We start from the raw sequence: 23,140 nt of genomic DNA, 5'->3' as shown, positions 1-23,140 counted from the left end.
GTTTAATGCAGGCATGTCCAAACCACGACCCGGGGGCCAAATGCGGCCCTCAGACCAATTTTTGTTGGCACTCCTGCTAAGTAGGTCCAAACAACAAAAAGTAGTACTTTTTACTGTAAAATTAAAAAATTCAAGCATTTTGATGTTAAATCAACCTTATATTAATGTTGCAAATCTTATTAAAGGTGTGGAGGCTCATTGATACCACGTCAAATATATCATTTCGAATGATTCACTTCGTCATTCGACAAATTCGACATTGTCGGCTTGTAAAAAAAGTTTGGACACCCCTGGTTTAATTCCACATGGTGTTACAATTTGCACACAGGCACATCTCCATGGAGACAACAGTAGGCGAACACGTCACCAAATAACATATTTAACGAGCCAGAATGTTTTAGTTAGGAATATAAATACGTATCATGAGCAATAGCGTCATCAATATCAACTGTCACAGCAGCATTTATCCGGAACCATATATTAGAGATTGTTTCTGTCGAAATCAAAAAGCGCTGCACACGCGGTTTTCTCAAACAAAGATGGCGTCTAGACGAACATCAACAGCGCCCAGAAGTTTTAAAAGTGCCTCTACAGAGACTAAAAGGTGATGCCAACTGCGATGTGGACTAAGATAGGCTTAAGGTTGATCACAGTTGCTTCAGGACAGGGCTTCATTGTGGTTTGTCCTGGTGGCGCTTGTCTCCGCCTCGATTACAGCTTGTATTATTTGCGTTGTAGAATCAACGGCTTGTGGCTTTAAATAAATTATTTGCACAATTTTAATTTCAGCTCTAAAGGCGGAAATGTTACCAGTAAGGCTAAGGCTAGTGGCAATGAAAAGAAAAGTGTTAAATGTAAGTATGGTATTTGGTTTTGTCGTATTGCTAAAATTGTTTATGAATTCAATGAAACTGTTAACTAACTACCTAAAGCTGAAAAAAGTAATGTTGTTATTTAAAGGCAAATCGCTATGCTTTGATTGCTATCTTACCACGCACTGTCGGTTATAACATTGTGTTTTTCAGTAAGTGGGACTATTGTCAAATCACGTTATCTTCAAGCCGCAGAGAAAACTCTTTCAAAGGTTTGGCTTCAAATTGTTCTATAAAGTTGTCAGCCAAATAGTGCATACAACCAGGCCTGTATGCATCGTTTTGCGACATGTTTTGTGGACAAGTTCGGGCTATTTACAAACGTACATTTGCAGAGCAATGAGTCCATGGGACCTCCACAAAGACCTGCTTCCCCTAAACCCAGACCAAAAGTGGGAACTCCCCCAAGGCGATCAGTTTTACCCCAGGATCTTAAAACCTGTGAGTCCCTCATCTGAAGTATGTAGTTTATTGTGCTGTTTTTATCTTTGTTTTGTTCTACTTGTGTGCAGCAATCATGGCAAAAGAAAATGAACCTTCAATTCTTTTAAATTATATGCTGCAGTCAACTTTCTCAGATGAACGTTGCTTGGTTCCTGATTTTGATATTTCAGTGATTAAAGGTATATCATATTTTTTGCATGGGATACGAGTTTCTGTCTTGTTTTATGGCATATGTTATTACATCTATATAGAAAAAAGTCTGGCAGAAAATATCACAGAACCTGAGCGAAACCCTGTTCCAGTGAATGACAAAAGGATAATCGAGATGCAAACATTGTTGCTGGCCTATCTAACTGCTAAGGTAATTGCTTTTATATGATCTGATTAAGAAAACAAAAAGAATGTATGCCAACTTTCTTTAGATGGAGAACAATACGACAAAGCTTCGGATGGAGGCAGAAACGAGGATCCTCCAAGAGCTGGAGGACGAAGAGGCTCTGCGTATTGAGGTTTTGGATAAGAAACGTCAGTATGAGTTAAAGGAGAAGAACAGACTTCTAAGTGAGCTATTAGATGTGCAGGTTAGTATTACAATGTAATAGCGTCCAATTTGTTCTGTGCACTACAGCTTTCTGGCTAGTTCTCATCACTAAAGTTATGGTCTCCCCTCTCTAGTGAGTTACAGATGAATATCAATGACAATATGTAAATCAGCAAAACCTCAATCATAATGTGTTTTTAGAGCATTATTTATTCAAAGTGCACATGGCTTTTCAGCCATTGAAAATATGGAGCATTAAAATAATACTACAGTGCTGCCCGGTGATGGAGTTGTTATGACACAGCACAACTGCAGCCAGCCGCAGTGTCGAATCCCGACTTCAACTATTTACTGCATGTCCTCCCTTCTCTCTCATCCCCCCTTTCGCTCTCATCTGTCCTGTCCAATAAAGCCTATGGGCCAAAATCCCTTAGAATGAAAAAAAAACACTACAATATAAAATAACAATCAAAAGCATAGATAATCATTTTTTATATTGATTAATGGAGAAAGTGGCAATATAAAAAAATAACTTGTTTGTGACTGGAACTAGCGGGGTGCTCTTGTACACAGAGCCATTGTGTTTGTTACAGGGGTTACATGTGCTAAAAATCATATTTTTGGAGTTAAAAGAATATAGAAATTATATATAAGACATGTAAATCATCTGATTTCTTTCTGTTTATGGTCCTTCTGATTACTCGCATCAGATTTTGAAGTTTGCATGTCATGTAAATAATCTTAAAGGTCCAGAAAACTGATATTCAGATTTGGTGTGCATGTAAACAGAGTTCAACAGTAAATTGACAACAATTTTTCACCAGATTGCATCATTGACCCCTATAGCAGAGGCCGCCACTCAATTCACTGAAGAATACAAGTCCTTTGCCGCAGCTGTAGATACCACACGTCATGAATTGCCTGTTAAGAATTTCTACATAGACGCAGAGCCGAGGGATTTTCTAGGTTGTACTTTACTTTTAAGCTTTCAGTTAAGCTTTTCAGTTCATATTTGCATATGTTGTTGCATTTTATACTGAATAATCAACACTTCTTGCATTACAGACAAAGCTGAATCTTGTCTACAAGAGAGTGAAAAGTTGTTTAAAGAATGCACACAGGAGAATACTCAGGACAATTGTACATCTCTAGAGTTTCTTAAAACCATGAAAACCACTTCAAAAGATATCGGGCAACAACTTTCAGGGTAAGGGTATTCTATACTGCTCAGGCTTCAACCTGACTGTTATCTTATTCAAAATGCTGCATGCCAAATATTGACTCCCTGGCTGTAGACTTTGAAATGTCTGTTTTTAATATTGCAGAGCATTTTCTGAGTTGCTGGAGTTGTCGTCTCTGATCTGCCGACAAACCATCCATCTTCAAGAGGCTGCAGAAGAAGAGCAGCTTGGAGCCGCTCGGACGCACAAACTTTTCTGCCTGAAACAGTGAGGCCATGCATTCACACTCTTTGGATTTAACATGCTTTCATTGTTTTTAATTTTTTTTTTTGCAAGCCAGTAGGTATATATGCTTTGCAACTGGATCTTCCTCAAATATTTTAACAAATTGTCATTTACCGTGGGAAATAAATTATGGTTAACTAATTTTTGTTTGTTTCTGTTGTAATTGTACCGGTAGTTCTGTTTTGATAGAGTAATGTCAAAACATTAATAAAATATGATTAACACAACATTGTATTAAAGTGTCTTTACATGAGTGTAAAACAGAAGCGTTACTTGACCTGCATAACCTCTAGTGGAGCACATTGAGGACTAAAACTGTAATTGAAACAGTAATTAAGTCATAAGTAATTTTTGCATTTATATATTTGCACATTCTCATAATCTCATACTTCTTGTTCACCTCTTGAGACACGCGCGCGGTGGTGTACGTACAGATAATATGGATCCATGGTATTATCGGCACCTGCGGTAGAAGAGCGGTAGAGGGCAACAGAGATCAAAGGAATCGATGCCGTGGCAATCGTGGTCAACACGTAAACTGTAGCCACAGGGGCTAATTTCATTGAATTTATAATCACCCTATTAATGTTTTCTTGGTCAAGAAAATTGTTCGCAGAGTGACTTTATCTAGTGTTCTATGGGGCAGAGCGGATGTGACGTGCACTAATTACGCGTTTCCCCCATGGATCCATCATATCGGGGTTTCCCATGGTTCCCCCTCAAAACATGAACCGCAGGAGGACCAGGAGGGGCCCTCACTCATTGTAAGTGTCGTGTATTCATTTGAAACATATTGTTACACCGAATTAAAACAAATATTAATGAGCCGACGGGTTCGGATTTCCCGTACTGTATAATAATGACCGTTAGCTAACAGCCTCATGCTAGCAGCAGATGTAAACACTGCACAGCTGAAAGTTATGGCTAGTTTTCTTTTACTTATAGCCACTGTAAAACAAAACCACTTTCGTACACAAATCCACGCAATCAAGATGGATCCTCTGTTTACTCCCAACAGCCCCAGCTCTGGTAGAACTTATCCAGGCGAATGGACAAACAGAAATCAACCATCATGGCGAGAACGAGGCTGCGGACAGGAGGACACACGGGACAAGCTCGAGGAGGACTGTGTGCCCAAGGGGACATGTCAGACCATGTGCACGTCCTTCGAAATGCGCCAGCGACAAACGCAGCACCGCCTGCATCAGTATGAGATGTTGAGAGGAACAGAGAGAGACCGTCAGCCCAGAGCAGACCCCTTACGGACAGTGAAGGAGTATGCCCGGCCAGCAGCAGGCAAAGACTCCACAAACCCCAGTGACCTTCGACCTCCAGATGTGCTGAAAAAGACTGTGCGTTATCTTATTGACAAAATAGCTACCTCTCCAAATCTGCAGCCGTGGACTGAGGTTAGTTACTTTGACACATACAAACATGCATGAAGTTCAGAGTCCTATTCCAAGACCTTTGCTTGTTCGTTCACTACACATTTATTTAAAACACTTGTAGTAGATGAGCCGCCCTCTCTCCTGAGTGTTCCTGGCTCCACAATCTTATCTGCAAATTGAAGCTTATCAGTCCTAGACCATCTGCAGCCTTTCCGTCCGAGGGAGTAGAATCTCTACTTCACTGTGGTTCTCCCTGTGGTTTCTACATTTTTCCACAGGGTTTTTGTAGTTTTTCCTGCATGAGAAAGGGTCTAAGGACAGGGGATGGTCTGGGACAATTATCCATTTGCTTAACTCCTGTGAACATCTATTAATCTGCTTCTAATTGTTTCATTGTTTGAGTCTATAACCTGGAACACCCACCGATCCGTGATTTTGGGCATTGCTAAAATTAATTAAAATGAAAAGGTATGCATTGGTGTAGTAATTATTATCCTTTGTTTTGGTTACAGGTGTATGGTTTTGTCTTTGATCGCCTGCGTGCAGTGAAACAAGACATGATTATACAACGACTCTCAGGTACAGACTGTGTGACAATTCTGGAGCAAGCGGTCCGTTTTCTGGTGTATGCCTCATATCGTCTTTGTGGTGAGCCTCTTCGGCTTTATGATCCAAAGATCAATGACATGCATGTACAGGAATATATGAGCTGGCTTCTGGACTGCTATGTTACTGGCTCAACACCATATCACAACCAGGAAGAGTATGAAGCAGTAAATCTGCTTTACAATTTAGGTGGGTAATAGAGTACTTACACAGATTTGTAGTGATAGTATTCACTTATATTTTAATCTATTTTTACACTTTTATTTTAACAAGGTTGTACCAAGGCCCTGGAGCATGTCATGCATCTTCCAGAGGAACTCCGCCATACTCCTGACATTTCATTGGCTCTGTTGATCAATCGTGCTTATCTTGAACGTAACCCAGTTCGACTTCTGAGATTGTCCAAGAAGTTGAACTTCTTTCAGACGTGTGCTCTTCACCGCCATCTCTCAACTTGTCGAAGGGACCTTCTCCTAATATACAGCCATGGATTCAGTAGCCGTAACTGTCGTTTTCCACTAGAGAAACTGAGTAATCTTTTGGATTTGGATAAATGTTTTACAGCTCAGTATTGCCCGTTATATGGAGTTGAGATCAACCTGGAAAATGAAGTGATCTTTTCCAAAGGTGCCTTTGCTGATCCTGAACACGGTCAAGGACAGTGTTTACAGTATCACAATAATACAACTGAAAAACTGTTACTTTTGATGGGATGCACAATTAATAAATAATGCAGTTTTTAATTTTGAATCAAGTTTGATGGTGCCCCAATTGATTTGATTTATTGGTTTATTGTCTTTACGTTGTCCCTTCAAATAAAGACTAAACTAACGTAACAAATGTATCTATTATAATAAAGTATTTATGATAATGAATTGTATACTTCTGGAAGTATGCCGTAATAAATGTGGGCTGTTTTAATAATAATTCATCTTTTGCGTGGGTCTTTGAATATGTCTGTATTTCATAGGATTCGCCACTTGATGGCAGCACTTGTTTGTGACAAATCTCAAATATTTAATTGGAGTCTTCCTATTTTTTCTCCAGTGGAGCCTTTTGGAAAATAAAATATTTAGGCTCTAATTATTACTGGGGGTAATATTGTGTCATCTGGAGAGGGAAGGTGTTTAAGTTAAAGTAAGATCATTGCTTCATGCTTCCAGCAGCTCTGCCCTGGGTCACTGCGCAGCCCGCAGAGGAGCGCACACCTCTGCTCACAGCGGAAGAGCTCAGCCACTTGAAAGACGTTTCCAATAACGGAGCGAGCGAAGATTGCGGAGACTTGAGGGATTTTCTTTCATTTCAGCCTTTAAGCTGAAGTGGGAGGACGCTTATAAAAAGTATTAGTGAAATATGATCGAACAGAACCGGGGCGGGTGAAGGCACATGGGAGAGGACTGTCCGTAATCCACTCTGGGCTCTGAAGAAAAAAAGAGATTTACTTGGAAGCTGATTTGTCGCGGTGGGATGGTGCAAACAGCTGATGTTTGTTTCTAAGAGAAGCTATGCACAAACAGAGTCTGCCCCTATGGACAAAGTGAGTGGACTGTAGCTTCCAGACTGAACTGAGGGCGCGCGGATCCAGCCGTCTCCTCGTGAATGTGGTCAACATGTTGCACTGCGCTTTGCTCACTGCAACATGGACTTTGTTCATCTGCAGCGCAAGTTATGCACAAGAAAGACAGTAAGTTGCCAAAGTTGCATGGGATATTTTTGATGTGTGCACTTTGTTAGCGCCAATATTGATTCTACTTGAATTTGCATTATGCACAATAATAACCCGTGTCGTTGCTTCTTTGCACATTTCTTATTGTGTCATATTTTTATTCTGTAAGTAAGGCTGCTTTTGTTATTACACGCTGCTTTACTATTGTAAGCCTATACATTTGGCATAATATTAGTTTATGGCAGTGGAGATGCCCATTCTGGAACTGACGCGTCAAAAGCTAAATAAAGTGGGAGAACTTCGGAACTTTATTTTTTTTAAATATAGTTTTAAATAATTGTCAAAATATGTACAGTGCCAGTCAAAGTACATTCAAAAGATTACATTATTTTCACTCCTCATATAATGGAGAAGGGTCTACAAAATTGGCAGAAGCAGACATGGCATTAAAAAAAGAAAGAAAGAAAGAAAGAAAACATGATGGACTTTAATGTTCCTGTTGTAGCGGTCCAGAGCTCTACAGTATGTGGTGGATGCCACAAATCCTTCACTTTACAACCTATTGATGACTGCAGTGCTATTCACCAGCCAATGCTGTGCAGTCTAATCTCAGTGCAGGTCAAACCCTCAGTAGATCAAACACACACTCAATTTCCTCTTATTATCTTGCTTTTCCTCAAGCCCTTATTTTGCAGGGGATTTTCTCACGACTTTCTCTCTCGGGATCTTTTGACTTGCCCCTGGCTGTAATGCTGTATTGCTGTAATGCCAACCACCTGATCTCTTTCCCAGGCATGCAATAGAGTTTGTTCTCATAGCTCTGTTCACCTCTAATTTGTCTGATCATCATTTAAGTTCATAACAGGCCTGTCTGCCTTTCCGAGAACTTAAAAACATTGAGAGTTCTCATGCCGTATTTCATCATAGGTTTAAGTATAATTAGTCACTGAACAATGCTGTATTGTTGACCGTATGATGTGCTTTTCTAAAAATCATTAAAAGCTCCAAAACGGGACCTTTACACCCTGACCCCAATGACAATCTTTTCTTTCCTCAATTTTAAAACATGTTTGGGTGTGTAATCGCAATATTGTACCATTAACGCAAAAGTTGGTGCCTAAATAAAGCTTTTTCATTGTGTCAAATGATATTAATGCATGCCTTCTCCCCCTTGTTCTCAGGGGTTACTTGGTGGTTGCCCCGTCCTTGTTTCGGGCAGGCACAGAGGAGTCTGTAAGTGTGACCATCTTCAACGCAAAAGCAGAGACACGAGTCCAAGTGCATTTGTCAGTAAAGGGTCAGGTGGTCGCCCATGGTCATTCCTCAGTGTTTGGTGAGAATAACAGGCCTTTGTCTATTTATCTTGATTATGTAGCCAATCTGGAATAAACGTGCATGAAGTGATCTATAAGCTTCACCCAAATTGGTCATATTTTGCCTCATCATTGCAACAAGAATAATTGGTGTATTTTTCCCCCCTGTTTCTATAGACAAAGGTACCATCAATCTAAAGGTCAGTTCAAATGCATATTTTTGTCCTTTTCCAACTTTTCCCAGTTGAAATGCATGACAGTTTGATGCACTGTAGTGAGTGCCCTCTGGTCTGTTTTGCACATTCCACATGGCAACATGCAAAACCATGCTAACATCATTGTAAATCTACATCTGTCTCGGCTCAATATGCCACAGCTGTTGAGGTCCCGCCTCCACATTCGTGAAGAGACCAGTAACATGCAGGACCTTCTTCTTCCTCCAGTGTCTGTGTGTTTGTTTTCAACTTGCGCCCCTCGCTATGAACCACACCCTCATTCTCCCAACATACTGTCATCTGTAACGTGCTATGTTTTTTGTGTTTCATATTTGTTTCTCACTGTGCAATTTTTTGTTTCCTCAGTAGTTATTCCATATATTACTTTGAGCAGTTATCGTACAGACTAACCTGACCCAGATTTAGCCTTGTTTAGACTTTTGTGTGTTTACTTGCCACAGGTTCCATCCGGACTGAGAGGCCAGGCCCACCTTAAAGTGTGGGGCAATCGTCACCTCACGACGGGAGGCTACATCTTTCATAACTACACCACAGTCACTTTGGACAGTAAGGGCACAGCTGTCTTTATCCAGACCGACAAGCCCATCTACAAACCCAAACATAGAGGTTTGAGTACTTCTGCTGTTCAACTACAAAGCGTTTCTTTAGAGTTTAAATGAATAGAATGATAAATCGATCTTTCTGTTCTCTTTCTCTTTAGTGTTCATCAATGTCTACATGGTCAACCCTGACCTGAGACCTGTGAATGAGAAGGTGAAATAACACTTTAAATTTTATAATTGCTGAAAGAAAAGTTTACTGTGCTTTGAGTAGGGACATGTACACTTGTGTTTTTTACATTTTACAGAAGTCAGTGTAGAGTTATTTCTTGTGGAACGTGAGTAGCAGCTCTAAACTTAAGTAGGGAGGTCCAGACAGACGCTTTATTGATGGTTATTTCTATAAAGCTCTGCTGCTGCAAAATGGTAGTGCTCTCGCCACAGATGGATGATTGTTGGATAAAGTGGGGTTAACACAAGGAATAAATTTATCCCAGCAACCCGCGTGTTTAATGGATCTCTGTCTTGTTTTGCAGGTTGAGGCCTATGTTTTGGTGAGTGGAGGTTGGAGGACCACCCATGCTTTGCAAAGCCAATGGTTTGGATAGGACACTAGCAATTTTATTCCTAGTATAGTTAGAGATTATAGAGCAGAAGTTATGGTGGTGCACAAAGATAACAGGATGGAGCATTGCAAGAACAAACAACATAAAAAAATATATTTCCCCCTCCTTTCAAACTGTCTCTACACAGTTTATGTAGGATTGTTTTTATGTATTATTATATTAATGCTACCATATGTATAAGCATGTAACATAAAGAAGTGATGTTTTAGACACAAATGTTGTGTCTTTTAGGATCCAAGAGGGTCAAGGATTGTCCAGTGGAAAGGCCTACAGTCTGTTTGCTGTGGTAAGCTGCTCCTACTGTAACTACAGTTTCCAATCCCAGCAGTTTTTAGATGAAATATGTTGGTTCTTTTTTCTTTTAGGAGTGGTAAACATGAGCTTTCCTCTGTCTGACCAGCCTGTGTTTGGAGAGTGGTTTGTCTTTGTTGAAGTGCAGGGTCACACCTACAACAAGTCATTTGTGGTGCAGAAATATGGTAAGACATTCAAAATGATAAATAAACTAATATATTAGAAATCGATGAAGATGGGGTCATCTTGTACATAGTGTTTGTTTTTATTTGTAGTGTTTGTTTGGTACATTGCGCGGATGGTTAAATAAATGTCAGTTATTTGAAAAAGAAGAGATAATATTACCAAAAAGTAATTTGCTTTTTCAACAGTCATACCCAAATTTGAATTGGTCATTGATCCACCTCGCTACATTCGTGACCTGAGATCATGTGAGCAGGCCATGGTGAGAGCCAGGTATGTGACTTCTGTTGTGTTGATGTTCATCCTGGTGTTCCATATATTGTCTATTTATGTTCAGGATTTTTTCTAAAATCTAATTAGGATTAACATGTTTTGCCCAATTTTCAGGTATACCTTTGGAAAGCCGGTTACAGGGAAGTTAACTGTTAATATGACTGTGAATGGAGTAGGGTACTATCGCCATGAAATGGGTCATCCAGTCATTAAAACTATGGAAGTCAGTCTGAAGTTTAATCTGAATGTACATTTATGCATTGTACGACAATGTAGGCTGTTCACTAATGCATTTTACTTTGCTGTTGTTTCAGATCAAAGGATCTGCCAATTTCAGCCTCTGCGTGAGGGACATGATGCCATTGGATGTGGCAGAGCACTTCAGAGGCTCTGTCAACATTTGGGCTACTGTAGTTAGTGTAGATGGAAGCAAACAAACAATGTTTGATGATTCTACACCTGTTCACAAGCAGCTTATAGACATTAAGTACTCCAAGGACACACGGAAACAATTCAAGCCTGGTCTTCCTTACAAAGGAAAGGTAGGAAACAGCTACTGCTGATGTTGGTCCTTGGACTTTGGGTGACTTTCATATTTATGTTTTATAGCTTGAGGTGACATATCCCGATGGAAGTCCAGCTGATGGTGTGAAAGTGCGTGTGAAGGCTGAGCTGACACCCAAAGATAATGTGTACACTACTGAGCTGATCTCAAAGGATGGACTGGCTTTTTTCGAGATCCCCTCTATCCCTGCTGCTGCCCAGTATGTGTGGCTGGAGGTCAGTGTGCACTCTTCAACAGGGAAGAAGCCAAAAACTCACCTTTATCTAAAGACTATTTTTCTTTATAAAGACTAAGGTGACATCCATTGATGACTCGACAGTAGGAGATCAGTACCTGCCCAGCTATCTTTCCATCAGCAGCTGGTACTCACCCAGCAGGTGTCATATTCAGATCCAAAGCCCCAGTGTCCCACTTATGGTAAATGTTAGGAGTTTAGTTTTGTTAATATTTCCAGTCATAAATTATTCATTATTTCTTTTTTCTGCATTTGACTCCTTTTTTTTTACCTGTCCACCTTTAGATTGGCCAAGAAGCAGAACTGGCAATAAAGTCCACATGTCCCTGCAACTTTACCCTTCACTATGAAGTGGCGTCCAGGGGAAACATAGTTCTTTCAGGACAGCAGTTGGCCAACCTGGCTGCCTCTCATAGAGGGAAAAGAGCCACGATCACCTTTGACAAAAACATACACACAACCCCTTCAACATCTGGTCAGTGTTTTCCCTATATACACCTTTACACTGCATTTAATATGTTATGGCTATTTATTTCTTAAATATTAAGTAATGTTTGTTTTTAAAGAACTGGCGCCTCCCTCTAACTCCTGTGGCTGTGTTGCACAGGCTCCGGACCCCAGACAGAGATGGACAGCTGTGTGTCTTATCTGCGTTTCCCTGTTAGACACAGCATGGCACCTCTAAGCCGTCTGCTGGTCTACTACGTAAGGGAAAACGGGGAGGGTGTAACTGACAGCCTGCAGATCCCGGTCCAGCCCAGCTTTCAGAATCAGGTTGGTTTTGGCATTATATAATTTACTTGATGAAGTAATGTAGATGGGCGTTTATCCTAAACAGCAATTAACTGTTACAGGGCAAATCTTCTGAATCGTCTAATCTTCTATTCAACAAAATTAACTTTTCAAGATTTTTGAGAAAAAAGGGCTGGAAGATTTAAGGCAGCAATACTCAAAATGAACATTTACTAATGTCACTTATATACAAGTAACCACATGGACACTACTTGATTCCTCTGCTTAACACGATGTGGGAATTTCAGAGCACACATTCTATAGAGTCTTGTTTTACTATTTACCGTATAAATGCTGGATTGTTGCCATGGCTCTGTCCGCAGTGTAATACATGTAAACAAACAGCTCTGCTGGCCTGGGAGAGCTCCCCAGCTCCTGGCTGCATTAGGCAGAGTTAACTCCCTGAAGTATTTACAGCTCCCTGGTATGCCATTAGAGCATGTGTGTTTGTGCGTTGGAGGAGGGGACAAGGGCAGGACGAGGCAGAGCTACAGGGCTACAGGTGATTGGGCTGTGACAGACTGACAGTACAATGACAGATTGCAGTGGTGAAAGGAGGCCAACAGGACTATGACTAAAGGCAGATTTGATTTGTGAACATTTACAGTTTACTCTGGCTGTTTTCATGAAATAAAAGACATCAGCTTGATTTCTGGTGATGCTGACACACCTGTGTGACAATGGGCAAGACTTACAACTGTGTCAGGCTCACAGAATTAGCAATAAAATAAGAATGATTAATTGTCAAAACATCAAGTAGAAGACACAGCCTTGAATTGAAATATATACTAAATTCTTTACATTTGTATGTTTTTGTAATAGGTCTCTGTTTCTCTGTCAACAAATGAGTCCATGCCAGGGGAGCCAGTGACCATGCGTGTCCATGGACAGAAGGGCTCCTGTGTTTGTGTGGCTACTGTGGATAAGAGCATGTATCTGCTAAAGCCTGGCTTTCAGATGACTCCAGACAAAGTTAGTACAAAGATTATTTTAACCGTTTAAGCGTTAAGATAAACGTCTGCAACTGTTTAGGACAAATAGAGAGCAATTATATTATGTCACAAAGATAAGCTTTTTTTTCTTGTGCGCAGGTTTTTCGGGAGCTGGCAGACTTTGATGTGTCTGATGCCTTTGGTGTGCCTAAAGATGACGGGCACTTCTGGTGGCCTGGACTGTCTTCAAAGAGACGCAGGCGCTCGTCTGTGTTCCCCTGGCACTGGGACATCACTAAAGATGCACGCTTTGCCTTTACAGTAAGAAGACTTACTCTCTGAGCTCTTATTTATGGGACAGCAATAAAAAATAATAATCATAGTGTCTGTGTGTTAAACACAGGAAACTGGGCTGATTGTGATGACAAATATGGTGAGTTTAAACCACAGACAAAGTGGGGGCATTTATACAGATGAGGCTGTGCCTGCTTTTCAACCTCACACCTCAGCGATCGTTGCAGCCACTCACACACGTTCTCCAGCCAGGTAAAGAGCTGCTCTGCAGGTCATTAAGCATTTTCTGTCTATGGTGGAGCTGTATAAATCTTTTCATGGGGTGTGTTGGGTGTGTTTCTGTGATAAGACTTTGTGATATTAGAAGTATGCAACAGTGTTGTGATTGTACAACCTAGAGCTTGCACTAAAATGATACAGAACCTATTATACATAATCAAAGTATGTTGTTAGAGTATGTTGTACTTTCTGCAGTATTAAAAAAGTGACCTACTTTATATACAACATTATCAGGTATTTTATTTGATGTGTTTTGGTTAGAATTCCTCAATGAGATCTTTGTGGAACAATGACATTGAATGTATGCTACGTTCTGGCCATGCGTTATATGTCTTTATCTCTTTGCATTGATTTAGATCAGAGAAGCAAAGACGGACATTTTTCCCTGAAACATGGATATGGCACTGCTTCAATATCAGGTATTTACACAAATTTACAATTTTCCTAGATGTGTTTGTAAGTATCAAAATGATGTATGTTCAATATTTAGAGGAATACATTTGATAATAATATATTTTTTGTTGGTGTATTCTCAGCACTTTTTAAGCACAAAGATTGTATGTTCCGTAGCTTAAAAGGAAAAATCTTGGCCTGACTTGTTGCTTTCTTAGCTGGTTTCTCCATTGATTATTAGCCAATTTAAACAAATTACCCTGCAATTTGCACATGCCTGATGTCTTTGGATTGATTTTCAGCTCTGCCTAATTTCCTGTAAAGTTTAACGCTTCCTGTTTCCTTCAAAACCTTTGAGTACTTATTTTGGTCGGTTTGAGCCAAAGAAAGGGTGTAAATTTGTCATTTGAACTGTTGTTGCCAGCACCAACTTTGAATCCGTTTTGCCAGATATGATCTCAGCTTGTTTAATTCGAGGAAACGCAGGTCAGGATATAACTGCCCCTCACAGTATCTCCTTTGATCTATGTGTTTTTGAAGCTGCTGCAGGTGTTGACACAGGTGTTGCAAATATAAAAAATGTTCTGCAATATTGAATAAATCTGTGTTTGCACTCCATAAGATGAGTGTAAGGGTTTTATAGCTTGTGTTAAATAAGATTACTGATTGTTTTAGTTATTTTTACATCACTTCCTAACGAAGCCTGTTTATTTCCAACATGTGTCTCCGGTCAGCTCAGAGAGTGGGTACTCTGAACTCCAGTTAGATGTGCCTGATTCCATCACCACGTGGGTAACAGACGCCATTGGTCTCTCTGAAGAAAGTGGCCTGGGTTTAGCCAAGAGGACCGAACTCCGTGTCTTCAAACCCTTTTTTGTTGATTTTACATTGCCATACAGCCTCATCCGAGGAGAGCAGACTAAAGTTCCGCTTACGGTCTACAACTACCTTCCAACCTGCTCTGAGGTAATAAATATAATGAAGTATTTGGATATGTTTTCTTTTTTTCCCCAATATCAGAATCAGAAAGGTTTTGAATTGTCACTGTAAATGCTTTTGGATGTTGTATATTGAGTAATACAGCTTGTATGTGCATCACTGACAATTAGTCATACTGCCATACTTTTTTTCAGCACAGGCGAGGAAAGGATTATGTTTGCTTATAGGCAAGTATGTTTGCAAGGGAAGATTGAGATTAGCTCAGGAGAGCGTAGTTATATAATGGCCAAAGAATTGATCCATCCTTTGCTCCTTAAAGATGACATCATGATGTTTGCAAATGAGCTTGTAAATGTGTGCATGTGTAGACCTGATCTCACAGTTAGTGAATATGCAAACCAGCTCTTGTTTTGATGTTCTTCCGGGGCCATGTTATTCCAATGACTTTGGCGATTTAAGATCAATTTTAGTGCATGACAAAACTGAATATTAAATAGTGTCTGTTTTGAACACAAGAATATACTTTATTTGTAGGATCTATGCGACGGTTCTTTTCAGTTAATTTGTACTCTCTTTTCTCTTTTACAGGTCCATGTCAAAATCTCTGTTCCAAAAGGCATCAAGTTTGTGGGCCATCCAGGAAAGCACCACCTGACAAGGAAGAAATGTGTAGCACCAGGAGAGGCTGCACCAACATCCATTGTATTATCTTTCACTGAACTGGGAACTGCCAACATCACAGGTACTTAATCAAAACTGAAAGCACTGCTGGTCAAACACTGAACTGTGTGTGATCTAGTGACCTATCAGGAGTCACAAGCAGTCATGTCCCGAGAGCATGTGAGAACAAAGCTGCTGACCGCAGGGGAGCGCCCGCAGCTCTACTGTCACAATCAGTGGCATGTTGATGAGTATCAGGTCATTGCCGGTCAATGGGCCCCCCATGGCCCCTCTCCTCATCCAGAGGCCTCCTGCACTTCCCTCTCAGTAGATGTATAAAGAGCTGCCGCTGGCACTTGGCCACATTTCCAATGTGCTCCCCACCAACAGAATTAGGAGTACTTTTAATGAACTCAGCGTCCCATGACATTTTGCAGCTGATGACTTTGAAGACATTGCTTTACCCTCCAACTAAAGCATAAATGTTTTGGTTTTATTCATGAATTGACATTGTGTAAATAAAATGAAGTGAAAGCCACTAATAACATGGGTTTTCCCTCAAAAGCTCGTGCCATGGCATACAGTGAAGCAAGCTGTTGTTCAGACGGATTCCTGTCAAGCAGGACAAGCAATGATGTTGATGAGAAGAGGAACCCTGTCGGCTTGGACTTTGTGCGGAGAACTGTTTTGGTGGAGGTGTTTATCAGTGAAATAGAAATATAATCATGTTGTGTGTGTGAAAACTATTGGATGACTTTGTCATTGTATTTTGCAGCCAGAGGGCCTTCCCAGAGAATACACCTACAGTGTCTTTTTTTGCCCAAATGGTCAGTGTAAAATACAAAGTTGCCATATTATTAAGTGTGATGTTTCTTTATGAAGTTTATCTGTTTTCTCAGAGAGAATCCACATTTCAACTCCAAATAAGTATGAGTATCAGTATGTGAAAAAACCAGCACGGATGAATTACTTCCAAGTGGCTGTGAAGACGCACAACGATGCACATTTTGCCCTCTCTCCCAGTCCTCATGACAGTGCAGAGATGGTAGAAATTGTGCTTGGGGGAAGACAAAACACTCGATCCTGGATTTCTACTGGCAAAATGGGTGACCCCCTCAGTAGTGTCTCAACTCCGAGCATTCTGTCCTGGGATGAGTTTCGGAGCTTTTGGATCAGCTGGAAAGGTGGGGTGGTACAGGTAAGAAGTTTGTTTGATTTTTAGACTGTGGTGTGTAGAATTTCTAAATTACTATATTTTTCTCACAAAAGTATTGATCACATCAAACCTTCCTGAGTTCTTGCCCCATAACAGGCTTCATGGTGGAACACCATATTAACTGGCAGTTTTGTTTGTATCATGCCGGTCTCATTGACAAGATACTATGTGACCACATGGTGTGTGTTTGAGTTAGGAAGACTGGCGCCTCTTTTACTGGCATGCCTTTCTCTAAGGTCACGCTTTAACAGGCTGCTGTCAGTGACTGTGGACTCTCTGATCAATGACCTGGTGCTTGCATGGCACTCAGCAACTGGCACGCCACTTTAAAGCCCCGACATTAGCTGCGCATCATTCCCCAAAGGGAACAATTATAAGAGCTCCCAATGCACACTACTACACTCCAATTCATTCAAGGATCAATGTTTTTTTCCTGAGACCATGGTATTTTGGCATCTATGACTCTTTGATGATCGCAAAGTCAAGTGTGTTTTACTTTTGTTTAGATCTGAGTTAAAGGTAACTTCATTACATCACATAACATAGTCATAAGATTAGTTGAACATAATGTATAAAGTATAATTGTAAATTGTGAAATTAATGATCTAGTCCAGATTAGAACATGAAAAAATGTGATATTCTGTATTTCGTTTTGTTAGGTTGGCCATGGTTTGCAGCCATCTAATGACTCAGTCATTCTCCATTGGGCTGGTCACAGTGCAGGACAGGTTTGTATCTTCATTTAAATTGTTTATGGTATTTTTCCTTGTAAATTTTTACCTATCCTGTCATCTTTTATCTAGGTGCGTCACATTGGCTTTTCCACTGGGTGGGGTTCAGTTGGAGAGTTTAAGATCTGGAAAAAGGAGGACTCGGAGGAAAACCACAATGAAGCGTTCACTCTTGGTGTCCCACACAACGTGGTCCCTGGATCTGAGAGAGCCACAGCCTTTATGATTGGTTTGTGTGTAAATCTGATATTTAATACAACGTTTTATTGCTCAAAGAAAAACAACAAACTTTTTTGTACTTTCAGGAGATGTCATGGGACCAACTTTAAATAATCTGGATAAACTGTTGCGGTTACCATTTGGATGTGGTGAGCAGAACATGATCCACTTTGCTCCCAATGTTTTCGTCCTCAAGTATCTACAAAAAACAAGGCAGCTCAGCTCGGATGTGGAAAATGAAGCTACTGATTACCTCCTGCAAGGTACTGGATTGATAAACCAGACATTTGTATTATAGCATGTGCCTACAGTTTGATTTTGATAACATATTTCTGTTATTTGCATGATTTTTCAAAGTTTTCACAACTTCTTACATAGAGTGTTTCACTTTTTCAGGTTACCAGCGACAGCTGACCTACAAACGTCAGGATGGATCTTACAGTGCCTTTGGAGAAAGAGATTCCTCTGGGAGCATGTGGTAAGTCCCTGGGCTGTACCTGTGATATAAGCTGTGTAGTTTCCCTCATTGAGCTATAAGATCTCATCTTATTTATAAACTCTTATGTGTATCACAGGGACAGAGGAAGTATGCAGTTGTAGTTAGGAGTTAGGACTGTATTATTATGTACTTCCAGAAGAATCCATGTCCAATGGGTTTGTTTTCTGAGCACTTCAACAAGGTTTTGTATGTGGCTCACAGATGATCATGCCCCATTAATGAAATAGTTTTCCTTAAACTATGGAAACTTTTGAAGATGTTGTGGTTGGCAGTTGCTTTTTGCTATGTTTACATGCGCACCAAAAATCTGATCATTATCTGATTATTGAAATGTCTTCATTTGAGTTGTAAGAATTGTTTCTGATTGGGCACATGTGTTCAGGTTTGACAAGGACAATGACAAACTAATGTGGCAAAGTAAATGTTATGTGCTTTTGATTATCAGATTTCTCCCGGGTATGTAAACACACCAAAAGTCAGCTCTAATTATTGGGTTATCTGATTGTTTTGTGAATGTACCCAGTGTTCTGTGGTAAACACAGAAGTTGAACCTATAAACTTGCATCACACTTTATAAATCCATTACCCTTTCAGCTCTGGTTCACAAGTTTAGCCACAAGTTATTGCCTCTGATTCAGTGTTTTTTTTTCCTGCTGCCCAGAAAATGTGGCACTGTGGAAATTGGCAAGACTTCATATAATTATTATCAAACAGATACAACATGTTCTTTGTGAATTAGAAATGTGTGGACTGTTGGAAGAATGACATGATCACTCAACACATTGTGGTTGTATTGTCCATTTAAGTCTGGCCTTGCTTCATTGTAGGGTTTATTATACACTCTGAGGATATAGATCATATATTGAAATGTTCACAAAGAAATGTCAACAAGAACTAAGCAGGAGGTGGCCTTGGTACGGCTGTGCAATGAGGAAAGAAGTCACTGGAGGTCTTATTAAGTAAGAGTGGGGTCTTTTTTGTAACCACTGAAAGTGGGGGATGTACTTTCACTCTTCATTCTTTGGCCTACATGTTGAGGCTGGCATGGCATTTGAGCCTGCCAAGTGACTGATCTGACAGTTTTAACAGAGTTTGTGAGTTTGGGGCTGAATACCAAAGATCAAAAGATCCAATACATCTACTATGCTAAAATATTTTACCAACCAACACTAGTGACCCGCTTTCTTTATCTACATTAAACTGGTCACTTAGCTCAAACACCCTTTACAGCGTTTACAACGGCCTTTTTTACCTCAACTCAAATGTTCACCTTAAGGTTTTTTTAATGGATAACAGGTGGAGCGTTAGCAGGTGGAAACTAGCTTTTTAAAGGATCTATCTTATGAGATTATTGTGTTTACATATGGTTCTTGTTTGTTTACATATATATATATATATATATATATATATATATATATTTATGACATAAGATATTTAATAAAAATAGCTTTTGCTAAATATAAATACAAAAATGTACTGTGCACTATGGACTACGGCTACAGAATTTATTACAATCAAATCAAAATCGTAATTTGAATAGTCGCAATTAGCAAATTGCAAACATTGCGATGTTGTATGTAAAAAAAATCTTGTGCAGATTAGCAAAATTGCTAACTCTGTAGGTTAGTAGATTTATGTTCTGAAATCCATGGCATTTTTGCAAGAGTTTAGATTTCAGTCTTATATTAAGATTTTTCATTTGTTTAAAATGTACGTTCTGGTCAAAATCTTCCTATTGAAACATAAATCACAAATCTAAATTGCCATTAGATGTTCGTCTAAAGTTTAGACAGAGCAACAGTGTAAAACAAGCAGGAGAATTATTGTTGAAATAAAAATATTTCCTTTGAGTCCAACATCTCAAACCATGACAATGGTACTTCAATTATAAATATTCAGAATCAGAATCAGAGAGGGGTTATTGCCAGTGTCAGTGAATGGAGTTCACAAACTATGAACTTGCTTTGGCATTAAGGTGCAACATACAATAATAACAGTAGTTTGCTACTGTATATTAATAAGGACATGAGTACACTTTAGAATTTACAAATACAATAAAATAGACTTTATACACTAGATATATACCCAATTTACACTTCAGTCAGAATAGTGTAGTGTTCTGAATATGCCTTGAGTAATTTATGATAGTAGCATACATGATCTTTGAAGTTACTGCCCCCATTTTTGTAATGACTTAGTAACAGGGAGGTCAATATTTATTGACTCTCTAGGAACTTAATGATTGTATCTCCTTTATCTTAACCCTTGCCCCTTATGTCCAACTAACATTGTAGTTGTGGACAGTTTTTTTGTTTTTTAAATTGGCATTTTTATGATTGTTTATAGCCTCATCTTTTCTCCAGGTTAACTGCCTTTGTTTTGAAATCATTCGCACAATCCCGGAGTTTTATTTTCATTGACCCTGAAGAGCTACGTGCAGCTAAGTCCTGGCTTATCAAGCACCAACGAGAAGACGGCTCCTTTCCTGCCATGGGCCGCATCCTCAACAAAGATCTCCAGGCAAGTTTCATGTGTTCTGGTTTCAGAGGAAAATATACACCTGTGTCATTATTGTGTTCACTCTTGCCTTTTGGTTTGATTGTTTGAAAGTTATTTTTATTTCTACATATATGATTTCCCATAGGGCGGTATCCACGGAAAGATTTCACTCACAGCATATGTGGTGGCAGCTCTCTTGGAGACAGGAATAACTATAGAGGTGAGACTGAGAAAGTTAAGTATTTATCTTTTGTTGAGCAATAGTGCTACTTAGTGCTGCCTCATCATGTGCAATATGTCGTATGTATTATTATTGGTGTGCCACACAGCTGCTTCTTCACTACAGGCCTTCTTGAATAATTATTGAATGTGTATATTTTGTGACTGTATGCCTTTTCACAAATGCCCCTTTATTTTATTATTTGTTTTACTTTAACCCCTGAGAGCCCTGCACAAGAATTCCAATGTGTGAGACTTTTGTCTGTGCACAAATAGAAAAATCTGAATTGAATTGAATCTTGTATCTTGTATCTGGACTGTACACCAGCATTGCTATCCATTATCAACTATGTTATCCATTGTTATGGATGCTATATATAACTAGGGACTAGACAACCAACTACAGATTATGTTTGTAATTTAGCCACACAGGATCACAAGTTAGTGCACTGTTCTCACTGGCACAGGTAATAGTACATCAAGCAGGGCATGTGCCATTAAACCTGCCAATTTAGTATTTCACATAAATACAAGGCCTGAGTAAATATGATATAAATTGCTATTTGTTTTATTATTCAATTATAACCAAAGCTATAAACACTATACTATGTTTGGTTTAATTCCTGTGTAGTTAACATGACACATCTTTCCAGGAGGAGAAGTTGGCAGTGACTAAAGCCAAGGATTTCCTGGAGAGTAACATTTACTCTGCTGATGATCCTTACACCACAGCCCTGTCTGCCTACGCCCTGGCCCTTCTACGCAGTCCATACGCCCCATTGGCTCTGCGTCGTCTTAATCACATGGCAATCACACAAGGTACTTGTCTCAAGGTTATACAGAGGAATGGCTCTGTGCACATGAAACTAGTCAATTCAATTCAGTTTACATTGACGTGATTTTTATGAATTCAGTTTAATTCGCAATTCAATTCTCACAACAAGAGAGTCTTGGATTCTTGGAGTCTCAGACAGGGTTTGGTCCTTTGTGTTCTCCTCATCTGTGCCGAGGTTTTTCTGAGTACTATGAGTTACAGGTTCACTGAATACGATGTGACGAGTTACATGCAAAATTAAAGGACCCGTGTGTTGCCTGCACTCTTACTAGTTTGAAAAATAACTACAATCCAAACTAAACCTGTGTTGCCTGCACCTGCAGATAGAGGACACCCAAGTTTTTCACAGGCTGCACAAGCACTGATTAATGACTGTCTGCAGGCGCTGGGCTTTGGTAGGTTTTGGATTGGATTTAGGTCTTGGAACTGGCAACCCAAATGAGAGACTCATCTGAGGCTCTTTCTGAGAGGACAATTGTCTTGAGAACAAACAAAAAACAAATTACAACACAAACAATGTGGACATCATGTCCAATGTTCATGTCATTATGAATAAATCAGCAGCAAAATCTACATTTGATTTGAACATGTTTCAATCATCTTTCCGGTTCCTTTGAATGATATGTGATTTATTGGTTTGATATTTCAGATGGACTTACCCACTGGAGTTTGACTGGCAGCACAATGACAGATGAGGACACATTCATGGGCTTTAATGATGGCCTTTCCCAATCAGGTATTTCATAGTGCTAATGCTACATTAAACGGTCCTTTTACTATTTATATTAGCTCAAACTAAATGTTGCTCTTCCTCAGTGGTGTCCGCAGAGGTGGAGATGACGGCCTATGGTCTTCTTACCTACACTCTGCTGGGAGACGTGGCCTCTGCTCTGCCTGTGGTCAAATGGCTTTCGAAACAAAGAAATGCCTTGGGGGGGTTTTCCTCCACACAGGTAGAATAAGTTAATCATTATTACAATTATTGATTATTAGGATAATTCGTCACTCTTTAAATGCCAGTTTTACGTTATAAAGTTGTTGTTTTCTTCTGAAATAATTTGGCAGGACACATGCGTGGCTCTGCAGGCTTTATCGGAGTATGCAATTCTGTCCTATGTCGGAGGGGTCAATCTCACCATCTCTTTAGCCTCAACCAACCTTGACTTCCAAGAGACATTTGAACTTAACAGGGACAACAAGAAACTCCTTCAAAGTGCCAAGGTAATATTATTAAAGAACTTGAACTTTATATGAAAGGAATACGTCTAATTAACAAATTCCATTGGGCCTATTTTTCCTATTCAAAACCTTTATCTTTAACATGTAGATAAAACGAGTACCATTTTTTTTTTATGCTATTCTGTGTGCAACCTTAATCATCCAGTG

The 23,140-nt window shown here is 39.7% G+C and overlaps 3 protein-coding genes across 4 annotated transcripts in view; all 3 read left to right on the top strand.

Annotated features, from left to right (window-relative positions):
- Positions 1–509: 509 nt before the first annotated feature.
- haus8 (HAUS augmin like complex subunit 8) lies at positions 510–3,500 on the top strand. Its single transcript, XM_072438579.1, has 10 exons — positions 510–604; positions 790–854; positions 1,026–1,084; positions 1,208–1,313; positions 1,385–1,495; positions 1,568–1,677; positions 1,739–1,897; positions 2,682–2,823; positions 2,923–3,064; positions 3,183–3,500. Exons 1-10 carry the CDS (start codon positions 540–542, stop codon positions 3,307–3,309), a joined length of 1,086 nt encoding a protein of 361 aa, XP_072294680.1. The 5' UTR covers positions 510–539; the 3' UTR covers positions 3,310–3,500.
- Positions 3,501–4,006: 506 nt separating this feature from the next.
- Positions 4,007–6,071, top strand: sac3d1 (SAC3 domain containing 1). 2 transcript variants are annotated; one of them, XM_072439170.1, is made up of 4 exons: positions 4,007–4,087; positions 4,342–4,732; positions 5,224–5,506; positions 5,591–6,071. In XM_072439170.1, exons 1-4 carry the CDS (start codon positions 4,032–4,034, stop codon positions 6,046–6,048), a joined length of 1,188 nt encoding a protein of 395 aa, XP_072295271.1. In that variant the 5' UTR covers positions 4,007–4,031; the 3' UTR covers positions 6,049–6,071. The 2 variants fall into 2 exon arrangements, with proteins under 2 accessions (XP_072295271.1, XP_072295272.1); XM_072439171.1 differs by having other exon boundaries at positions 4,050–4,093.
- Positions 6,072–6,524: 453 nt separating this feature from the next.
- The window catches only part of cpamd8 (C3 and PZP like alpha-2-macroglobulin domain containing 8), a 25,276-nt gene continuing 8,660 nt past the window's right edge, over positions 6,525–23,140 (top strand). The window contains exons 1-34 of the mRNA XM_072437911.1: positions 6,525–7,001; positions 8,165–8,316; positions 8,474–8,496; positions 8,973–9,138; positions 9,233–9,285; positions 9,608–9,625; positions 9,929–9,983; positions 10,063–10,176; positions 10,363–10,447; positions 10,562–10,670; positions 10,762–10,989; positions 11,057–11,227; positions 11,301–11,429; positions 11,533–11,722; positions 11,855–12,021; positions 12,862–13,011; positions 13,131–13,292; positions 13,375–13,517; positions 13,901–13,963; positions 14,672–14,903; positions 15,465–15,618; positions 16,102–16,232; positions 16,312–16,363; positions 16,436–16,734; positions 17,412–17,480; positions 17,556–17,712; positions 17,789–17,965; positions 18,099–18,180; positions 20,565–20,721; positions 20,846–20,920; positions 21,573–21,738; positions 22,404–22,490; positions 22,571–22,707; positions 22,820–22,975. Of these exons, the coding sequence (XP_072294012.1) occupies positions 6,928–7,001; positions 8,165–8,316; positions 8,474–8,496; positions 8,973–9,138; positions 9,233–9,285; positions 9,608–9,625; positions 9,929–9,983; positions 10,063–10,176; positions 10,363–10,447; positions 10,562–10,670; positions 10,762–10,989; positions 11,057–11,227; positions 11,301–11,429; positions 11,533–11,722; positions 11,855–12,021; positions 12,862–13,011; positions 13,131–13,292; positions 13,375–13,517; positions 13,901–13,963; positions 14,672–14,903; positions 15,465–15,618; positions 16,102–16,232; positions 16,312–16,363; positions 16,436–16,734; positions 17,412–17,480; positions 17,556–17,712; positions 17,789–17,965; positions 18,099–18,180; positions 20,565–20,721; positions 20,846–20,920; positions 21,573–21,738; positions 22,404–22,490; positions 22,571–22,707; positions 22,820–22,975 (4,383 nt within the window). The 5' untranslated portion in view covers positions 6,525–6,927. The remainder of the gene's footprint in view (positions 7,002–8,164; positions 8,317–8,473; positions 8,497–8,972; positions 9,139–9,232; positions 9,286–9,607; positions 9,626–9,928; positions 9,984–10,062; positions 10,177–10,362; positions 10,448–10,561; positions 10,671–10,761; positions 10,990–11,056; positions 11,228–11,300; positions 11,430–11,532; positions 11,723–11,854; positions 12,022–12,861; positions 13,012–13,130; positions 13,293–13,374; positions 13,518–13,900; positions 13,964–14,671; positions 14,904–15,464; positions 15,619–16,101; positions 16,233–16,311; positions 16,364–16,435; positions 16,735–17,411; positions 17,481–17,555; positions 17,713–17,788; positions 17,966–18,098; positions 18,181–20,564; positions 20,722–20,845; positions 20,921–21,572; positions 21,739–22,403; positions 22,491–22,570; positions 22,708–22,819; positions 22,976–23,140) is intronic.

The sequence above is a fragment of the Eucyclogobius newberryi genome, unplaced genomic scaffold, assembly GCF_026437365.1.
Source record: "Eucyclogobius newberryi isolate DKJ021-1_F unplaced genomic scaffold, fEucNew1.0.hap1 SCAF_9, whole genome shotgun sequence".
NCBI classification, from domain to species: domain Eukaryota; kingdom Metazoa; phylum Chordata; class Actinopteri; order Gobiiformes; family Gobiidae; genus Eucyclogobius; species Eucyclogobius newberryi.
The sequence above is the reverse complement of the archived record's forward strand: the minus strand, read 5'-3'. Positions and strand labels throughout refer to the sequence as shown.

Bases quoted from the DNA above. Each gene is read 5' to 3' on its own strand.
- haus8 (XM_072438579.1), top strand. From the start codon at position 540: ATGGCGTCTAGACGAACATCAACAGCGCCCAGAAGTTTTAAAAGTGCC. The intron at 1,496-1,567 runs GTATATCATATT...ACATCTATATAG, and splicing joins TGATATTTCAGTGATTAAAG to AAAAAAGTCTGGCAGAAAAT. The intron at 3,065-3,182 runs GTAAGGGTATTC...TTAATATTGCAG, and splicing joins ATCGGGCAACAACTTTCAGG to AGCATTTTCTGAGTTGCTGG.
- sac3d1 (XM_072439170.1), top strand. From the start codon at position 4,032: ATGGTTCCCCCTCAAAACATGAACCGCAGGAGGACCAGGAGGGGCCCT. The intron at 4,088-4,341 runs GTAAGTGTCGTG...TACTCCCAACAG, and splicing joins AGGAGGGGCCCTCACTCATT to CCCCAGCTCTGGTAGAACTT. The intron at 5,507-5,590 runs GTGGGTAATAGA...TATTTTAACAAG, and splicing joins AAATCTGCTTTACAATTTAG to GTTGTACCAAGGCCCTGGAG.